Genomic DNA, 9,420 nt, shown 5'->3' with positions numbered 1-9,420 from the left:
GAAAAAAAAAAAAAAAAAAAAAAAAAAATAAATAAAACAAAAAAGAAGAAAAAGAAAGAAAGATGCAGAATCTCTTATCAGGAACATTATTATAATAATTAAATACTATTAATGAACTAATAATAATAACAATAGATCGTTAAATGATTGTCACCGAAAGACACCAAGGTCCGTATAATTAAATAATAAAGTATACGTTTAATTAAGGTAGTAGTACATAATTAATAAAATCAGCACAAGAGAGAGAGAGAGAGAAAGAGAGAGAGAGAGAGAGAGAGAGAGAAATAAATAGTATGATGATAAAGATAATGGTAATGATTATAATATCGTATTTCAACGATAAGATGAAACAAGTCCTTAAATCGCGACAAAAGAAAAAACAGAAAGAAAGAAAGAAAAGTAAAGAAAAAAAAAAAGAATATTTACTATTAGAACGAGTATACTTGGACATTGTGATATTTACGAAGTCTGTCGTCGACTTCCCTATTCCCTCTTCATCCCTCAATTTTCTTTACCTCAATACTACCCTTAGCCTCAATTCCTTAAACCTCCTTCCTCCCCACCACAATTCCCTTTGAAAAATTTCCTATCATTGTTTTTTTTCTTTCAGACAATTGAGCGACTCTACTCTGACATTAAAAAAAAAAAAACGAGATTTATTATCTCCGTCATTGCGAAAAATAACGTAATTGAATTAATTAAAAAGAAAAAAGAAAGATAACCTATCGAACGAGACGACGACGATTATTCTAGTTACGAATTTACGATGTAGAATTGATCTTAGGTGAATAAACAAAAAAAAAAATTAAACTATTATTATAAATAACATGATGAAATCTAAATAATAAATAGGCAAGTTGTCGGTGTATTATTAATACGAAATGTATACGATTTTTAATGTACAAAACTAAAACACGGGAGAAGAGTAAAAAAAAAGAAAAAAGGAAAAAAGAAAAAGGGAAATGAAAAAGAAAAAAAACTAATAATGATAATTATTATTATTATAGCGTGCTAACGAGTGTAAGATAATTTGTCTTCTGTCTTTCGATCATTTTGTTTCCTCGTCTTACATTCAAACGCGAAAAAAAATAAATTTCAACGCGCTTAACAATACTATCATCATTGTCACAACCACCCCTACCCTATCCAATCCACATTTACCCTCATTCCCAAAAATATTATATCAGACGATTATTGTTCATATTTGATGAAAGATATGAGTACTTTTGGTTTCTTTTTAAATTTATATAAATTTATATTTTGTCTTTTCTTCTCGTATTTGAAATGTTCAAATTGCATCGAAAAGTTAAGTTCGAATTGGAATAGTTCAATTTTAATTTTGCTTGATCATGATCGCGATTGTTCGTTGATATAAATAAGAAAAAGATTAAAAAATGAAATTATTCATGAAATGAGATTTTTTTAATCACTTAATCAATTAATCGCAAGCGTTGATTATTCCTTGATCATGCATATACTTATAACTGTTATTTGTAAATTGATCTATATATATATGCTATTTAATTTATTTGATAAACATACGTGCATAAATCGATGAACGGTGAGATACGAATAAAAATGAGAGAAAGTGAACGAATGTGTTGTAAGTATGTACGTGTGTATCTGTGTATGTTTGTGTATGTACGTTTGTAAATGCGTGAGAGATGGAAGAGGCATAATTTACGTTATCCCGCACAATTTGGCACTTATAAATATATTGCAGTAAAATGAAACATTTTGTTCAAACATGCTTCTAATCATGCGAATGTGTTACTTTAAAAAATACTAAAATATATTTAAAAATATATCTTTCGCATTTGTTCCATTTTTAGGAGCCCAATCGAGAGTCATGGAATAAATAAAATAAAAATGAAAGCATTTGCGTGGGTGAAAAGTTTCTAGGTGGGTCAAGGATTCCTGGATTATTTTCAAAATCAATGACTTATTTTTTTCTCAAAACATTTAAGGAAATTTTGCGAGTTAGGCTTGTTTCACGATGTGAAAGAAAAACAAAATTAGTTTAAAAAGTTTCAAGACGAAGTAATTGATTTTTAAAATCATTTAAGAATTTTTGATTCACCCCGTACTTTATAGAAAGAAATGTCTGAATAAAAAGAAGATGATGTTGATGACGATTAAACAAACAATGGAAAACCAACACAAAAAAGAAAAATTAAAAACAAAAAAAAAAATTATGGACTGACTTCGTCGCACTTTTGTCACACAGATCCCATTTATCGTCTTTTAGTGATAAATAGATGAACTTTAATTTTCATCGTTATATACATAGTTGTGTATAGAGGTCTCAACTAAATGTGTAAAAATAAATCATTAAGAAAGTATAAACAAATATCGAAGTCTCTTGCCGCTCACAAAATACGTCGAAGAAATTATTTCGTTTTTTTTCAATTAGTGTATATCAATAATAATGATAATAAAAAGAAATAAAAGAAATATATACACATAAATTTTATTGAAAATATATTATATTTGAATAGGCGCACACAGATAAAGATATAGTAATGCTACTCGTGGAATTAATAATATGCGTTGCATAGATATATACTTTATATAATATTATCATTAATATAATATTATTAATGAATAATATATACCAGGGCTTCTCAAGGTCAAGGCTTCCCAAATGGAATCGTAGAAATTAGAACAAGACTAAAAAATGTCTGAACGCACAATTACCAAAAATTAATTCTAAACCAGTTTAACTGAACTACATATATAATATATTTATTAGTTTATGATAGTAAAAAAGAAGATAGTATAGAATCTATACCCAGGGTTGTGAAAATATTTGCTCAGGTAAAGGGGGTCGCCAAGTATAAAAGTTTGAAAAGCCTTGATATATATTATACTAAATAATATTAATAATATTAGTAATACAATATTATATGAAATATATATAATATAATATATATTATATATATATTATATTGAAGAAGGAAACACGTAAATAATCATAAGGGATTTTAATTTATTGTGTATTTCAGACAGGTAATAGACGCAAAGATAAGAGATATCAATTATTAATCAGGTACTATATGCGTGTAGAAAAAGATCATTCATTTTCAACGAGATTCCAATGGAAAGTATTTTTTCATTTTTTTTTTTCTTTTCTTTTCAGGAAGTTACTTATCGTTACTGTATTTTTTTATTTTTAGGTGTTTTTTCTTTTATATTTTTGTTTTTTTTTTTTTAATAATAGAGTCCAATAGACTATATAGATAGATCATTAGGAACAATTATAGAGAGGTTGTGAAAGCACGGTTAACCGTTATAATGCAGTCATCGTTTAGTAAGTAGCTGATAGTTTTAAAGCCAATTACTTATATCGATACTCTCGTTTGTGTATATGTGTGTATGTGTGCGATTAGCTATACTTAAATAAGCAGTCATCAAAAACAACAATAGAGATATTCGATTACTATTATCGTCATTGGTATGATTTATACGATATGTCTCTGTATAATACTGTATAATACTGTATAATATATCATTCTGTGTGTATGTGTGTGTATACATGTGACATAGACTTTTTTAAATTGTTAATACTTAACAGTTATTAATCAACGATTTGAATTTAAAATTTTTTTTTCAACTTTTTGTTTCTAAGAAAATTCAAATCCTTAATTGTTTGTAAAAAGTTGGATACAGCAGAGTCGTTAAAACAGCGATAAAAATAGAAAAAATAATTTATGCGAATATCGAATACGATTTCGTGTGAACACGTTTTAAGTTCTTATAATATTTTATCATCGAAATTAGTACTATTATTTTTAGATTAAAAAATGCGATTAAAATGCAATCTTGTATTACATGTTTTGTTTCAACTTCTTGCTTTGAAACGTTTTCATCCATTTACTAAGTCGATAATAAGTAATCTATCTTATCTACAGTTTACTGTTTTATCAACGATCATTTTTACCGACTCGAATGAAAGCTGTTGCATTTTTCAAATTAAAAGATCCTAAAAAGATTTACACACACAAAAATTTCTATATTCGAAAAAGATGTTAACTTTTCTTTAAAAATCGTAGAATACAAGAATAAATAAATGGCTTTGTCCTACAGCCACTTTGTTTAAGATATTTCTCAGTGATCATAGTATTAGTATAAATAACTAATTTTTGGAAATATTAAAATACATAAATATAAATATATATCATCGTCGTAAAATCGTCTTAAGAAGTCATAAAAAGTATGATTATATTCTTTTTTCATACACCAAATTCTAACGATATCCATATTTTGAATATTATATATATATATATAACGTGATTTTTATATAAATAATATTAAATGCACTCAGATTTACGCTTTCAATTATGTTGACACGATTCAACATTTTCTTTTATGTGCTTAACAAATTTTTGAAAGATATTTTTATAAAAAAATATGTTGGACAGAATGCAATGTTGAAATTGAAGCTTATTATCATACCGTATCACAATCTTAATTACAATTTTGAGTTAAATTATTATTACTCAAATTCTAAATAATATTTCAATATATATATCGTCGCTCTTAGATTATTTAAAACATATTTATTAATTATTTGATTACCTTTCAATTCGAACAATTTTAATGCACACACAACCGATCATTTGAAACTCCAAAACACAACCACTTGTTTGAAACTCTTCAACACACAAATGTTCAAACGTTTTTGGAATCACGTATGTGCAGGTTATATTAGTTCTATTAAAAAAAGCGATAAGAAAATTACTTGTTAATTGGCGATCGCTGATTAATTGATTCGCTGCCTCGCTTTATAGCGAAGCATTTGTTTTCATTTGATCGAGGACTTTCTTTTCCCTCTGAACCACGAACGTGGTAAGTATTTTGAATTTAATGTGTCAATTATATTATTATATGAATTTTCTATGCGTTGATATAGTTTAAAAATTATAGATTTTAGAATTATATGAAATTTGATTTTAAAATTAAAAATTTAGTTAATTTGAATTACGTCGTTCGAATATTCCAATGATTAGTTTTTGTACGTTCGATTAATTTTCAAGAATATCCATTTTGTTTCTTCTTGCTTTTCAATGTTCATATACATTTTTAATATATGTTACTTTCGAGTAGGGTTATTTTGTTTTTGTTCACGTATTTAAATCATCATGTTTAAACTATGTTCAGGACGTTCCTCATCTGAAGTTTCTGGTTCTGTGTTCAATTTACTGAAGTCTCGTTTGTTGGGACGCTTATTAGAGAACTTGAAACCTTTACCTTTTCGTTTTTCAAGTAAGTTGGAAAGTTTAAAGTTTTCTCTTCTTTCCGCTTCCCAATGCATTCTTTTACGCATCATTAATAAACATCCTGTCAGACATATAAAAAAATTGTTATGGTTTAAATTATTGCAACATTTAAGCGGCAACAGTATTTGCATATAACTTGTATTAGGTTCCACAAGGAAATAAAAAAGATTTTTATAATTGTGCGCTGAAATCAATTTATATTTTTTAATAGCGTGTAAAGATAATAATAATAAATATATAGACAATATACAATAAAATATAAGAAGCATATAAAATAAAGGAAGCTAATTAAATATACATAAACTATATCAAATAACATGTCAATGGTACATTAAATAAAATATCAATTATTATGCAATTAACAAAATACATATTTGTAGGAATATTATTAATTATTTGAGCAATGTGCTTAGATTATTACTGGAATGTATTAATACTATACAAAAACCTCGAATACAGTGATATCAAAACACTCCGTGTGTAAAAGTATCAAAATTTTCTAAACATATTGTTAACGTTATAATATATCACAAAATGAACTTGACCTTTTCTCTAAAATCTAATTAGAATAAGTAAAAGGAAGAGCATATTAAGTATAAATATTAAAATAAGTCATAATAAATTAAAATAATTACAGTACATGCAAACCAAATTCCACCAATCGGTCAGACATGCATATACATAAACATAATTGCGATGATACAAATTATTTGGAAAGAAATAAATTACTCATTCAACCAATTTTTCAAATTCAACATTAGCCTCTTCGTAATGATAGAATCTACCTCTTTTTTGACACCTTGCTATAACAGCAGCGATAGCCACACAAACTGTGATAAAAATAACAGCAGTTGTAACAAGAGATAATATTAAAGTTGCCATAGCTGTTTTTGAATTAGACAATTCTTCAGAATCTGTATCAGTTAAAGGTGCGGTTAGATGATGAGTCGATGAATGAGTTGAATTTTCTACTTTAACATTGGCTGTCGATTCTGTGATATAAAATCATAAAGTAAATTAAGTTAATTTATCGTTTTCTTCCATATTCAATCAAAATCTACTTACTTTGTAAAAACTTATATATCTTGAATGTGTCTAAATCTACAATGTAAATTTCTGATCCATCTTTGCTTACAGCTATGTCATGTGGTCTTTGAAATCTTTGCTTAGGTGCAAATTGTGATAATATATTCCCTGTATTGATGTCTACAATAGAACCATGAATATGCTCATTCTGATAACCTGGATTGGGTCCATTGATCAAGTAAATTTTTTCTTGTGCATATGCTGCACTGTAGATTTTTGTACCGATATTAGGATGCTTGTACTGTTTATGGAATGTGCCGTTGCTAGCAAAAAAACAAGAAACTCTACCATTTTCTCTATCGACAACAAAAATGTAATCGAGATTATGTGCTAGAGCTAATGCGTGTGGTAAAAAGAATGCACTAGGCGGTGGTGATTGTAGATAATTCATACCTAAAGAAAATAAATATATATATATAGATTAGCGGTATTACAAGATTAAAGGATAAAAGATTTTCTAATTTTTTATTCTAGTAGTTAGAAAAGTTTACCTTCCCAATGGCGGCCCCATTGCAAGATTTGTTCACCTTTCTTGTTAAACTTAATAATTCTAGAATTACAATAACCATCGCTGACAAAGAAATCTCCATTTAATTGTACAGCGACCGCTGTTGGCTTACAAAATCTTGTTTTATCGTTACCAGGCTCAAAAGCTTCTCCAAGAATTAGAGACGGTTTTATAATACTGTGCTTGAATAAGGCAACTCGATCATACATATCAATTTGTACAAATTCTGTATTGTATTGTTCTCTTTTTAAATCATTCCAGCATGCCTCTATATCGCTAGCATCAAATTTCAATACTTGATGTAAGGCAACGTCTGTAATCCAGTAATTTCCTTCGAAGTCTACTGTCAATCCATGAGGTAAATAAAACATATTTTTACCCCATTGCAATAATTTTTTCCCACTCTTATCCATAAGTAGGATAGTGTTTTGTCTTATTGGGCCTTTATTAGGATCAAATTTATTTTCATTGTCAAACGTATCTTGGTCCCAACTTCTATTTCCTCTATGGAACAACACTATGTTTCCATTAGGGTGCAACGATACTGATGATATTTGTCTTAACTTCAAATCGGATCCCCATTGAGAATCCCATTCTATATCTATGAGAAAAATTACATATACATTTGTAAATAATATAACAACTATTTTAATGAATATAAAAGAATTCTTACTTGGATCTAATACTTCTGGAGATTGTGTAGATATTTCACTATCGATTGTATTAACATTTTGTATCTGCATGTTACGATTGGAAGGAAGTGTTGGATTCCATTGCGGTGCTAAAGGTCCTACCTTTCTATCTGTATTGTCTGAGTATTCAGAATACTCGTTAATATCAAATTTTGTATCAGGTAAGTGAATTGATTTCTCCTACGTAAGAACAGATTTTAATTAGCGTACTTCCATATGTTAATATGTATCCTACTTAAATATATCATTTTTAGAAATTAAGGAGCATACTTACTTGATCATTTGACAAATCTTGAGACAACGTTCCAGTAAAAGCAGAAATGATTAATAAAATATAAAAATAGCATAGAATGTCATGTTGAATGAGCATCATTCTTAAAAAGAATTGTCATAAGCTTTGGACACAAAGTTAATTCGCTCGCTTTAAATCTCATTTAGTACATTGCTCGTTAATCGTACTGTGTTAATTAGGAGATTCTAAGAAACTGTGAGAATGATCTCATGCAAAGTATTATAAAGAAACATATCAAGTTTCTACTGATACTTGAAATACCGTTTGATTTAAAAAAATTCCTAGGATTTTAACTAGACTAGCTTATTGAACATTGTTATTTACTTGTAAGTGCATAGGTTACTACTGACACACAAGATTAAAGTCATCATATTTATTTAATATTTTGTCGAATGATCGTCTGCACATATGTCGACGTGTCAAGAATAAAACCCCACGTTCCTTGTTGAGTAGTGTTACTGTAGACGCACCATATGTTCCGATACTGTCTTATCGACATCCAATGATTTCAGAATTTGATCAGGAGAGGGCGACTCGAGTATTTTCAAGAACTTTTAACACCGTAGGAACGCTGGCAAGGAACCTTAACGGTAAAAAAAAATGAATAAGTGCTCTTAATTGAACACTATTTGCTCAAATTTATCTTATCAAATATTTTTTATTAATCGTTAATTAGTTGAAAATAATTATTACACTTTGAATAATTATGAAATGAAAACGTCATGAGTGGGAGATATGTTATGCACATGCGCAACCACAAATACAAAGCGCAAGCACACTTGGAAAAAAATGAACATAAAGTTGTATACCTGCAGGGGATATATTTAAGGTTAATAATGTATAAACAATAGGTAAATATTTTCATTTTTTCATTTTTTCATTTTTTTCTGCTGTTAAGGTTCTATGCCAACTTTTTTGTGGTAAAGTATATAAAAACTTACAAGTCCCCTTTTTCCAGCATCATTTTTGTTACCACTGGGACCACCATTGGACGATAGTATGTACTTAACGCGATGACGGTACAATACAATATTCTTTGATAGTATATATAGTATAGTTATATTGTAAGAAAATTTAAGATAATTATATTTAATTTTTAGTGTCTAAATAAGTGTGTGCCTTCAGAAATGCGTTTTTTATACATATATATTTTAAAAAGTAGAAGAAAATCAAAACGAGTAGATGATAAATCCCACGATGATAACCTGTAACAAAAAGAAAACAATATTAATCATACAATCAAATAATACAATAGCCTAACATACAAATCGTCCAGTTCGCAGAGATGCATTTTTCAACTAAATTTTTTTATTTATTTTATCAAATCTTTATTTACCGTTGTAATGAAATTAAATTTAAACGCGTGATTTTACGTTTACATAAAATATATAAAAATAAAGAAATAGGAAAAGTACAAATATTAAGTTACTACAAAAAATATAAAATCTATTAATTATTATGAAATACTTTTAAGCTGCATTATATAAAAAAGGAAAATTGCAAATTTAATAAAATACGATCAAAATGACAAATTTTAAAGACGAAACAAGAAAAAAGAAATTA

The 9,420-nt window shown here is 27.7% G+C and overlaps 1 protein-coding gene across 1 annotated transcript; it reads right to left on the bottom strand.

Annotated features, from left to right (window-relative positions):
• Nucleotides 1-4,284: 4,284 nt before the first annotated feature.
• On the bottom strand, nucleotides 4,285-8,322 carry LOC106788980 (peptidyl-alpha-hydroxyglycine alpha-amidating lyase 1-like). The gene is made up of 6 exons (XM_014752749.1): nucleotides 7,840-8,322; nucleotides 7,547-7,745; nucleotides 6,857-7,474; nucleotides 6,345-6,758; nucleotides 6,065-6,271; nucleotides 4,285-5,340 (listed from the first exon to the last, which is right to left on the bottom strand). Exons 1-6 carry the CDS (start codon nucleotides 7,936-7,938, stop codon nucleotides 5,132-5,134), a joined length of 1,746 nt encoding a protein of 581 aa, XP_014608235.1. The 5' UTR covers nucleotides 7,939-8,322; the 3' UTR covers nucleotides 4,285-5,131.
• Between the last annotated feature and the right edge of the window lie 1,098 nt (nucleotides 8,323-9,420).

Source organism: Polistes canadensis, unplaced genomic scaffold (assembly GCF_001313835.1).
Source record: "Polistes canadensis isolate GaletaPanama2010 unplaced genomic scaffold, ASM131383v1 scaffold_158, whole genome shotgun sequence".
Taxonomy (NCBI): domain Eukaryota; kingdom Metazoa; phylum Arthropoda; class Insecta; order Hymenoptera; family Vespidae; genus Polistes; species Polistes canadensis.
The sequence above is the reverse complement of the archived record's forward strand: the minus strand, read 5'-3'. Positions and strand labels throughout refer to the sequence as shown.

What these genes read in the sequence shown, in the direction of transcription:
- LOC106788980 (XM_014752749.1), bottom strand. Translation starts at nt 7,938, where the DNA reads ATGATGCTCATTCAACATGACATTCTATGCTATTTTTATATTTTATTA. An exon ending in AAGATTTGTCAAATGATCAA is followed by an intron (nt 7,746 to 7,839) that starts GTAAGTATGCTC and finishes GTTCTTACGTAG; the next exon opens with GAGAAATCAATTCACTTACC. An exon ending in GATATATAAGTTTTTACAAA is followed by an intron (nt 6,272 to 6,344) that starts GTAAGTAGATTT and finishes TTTATATCACAG; the next exon opens with AATCGACAGCCAATGTTAAA.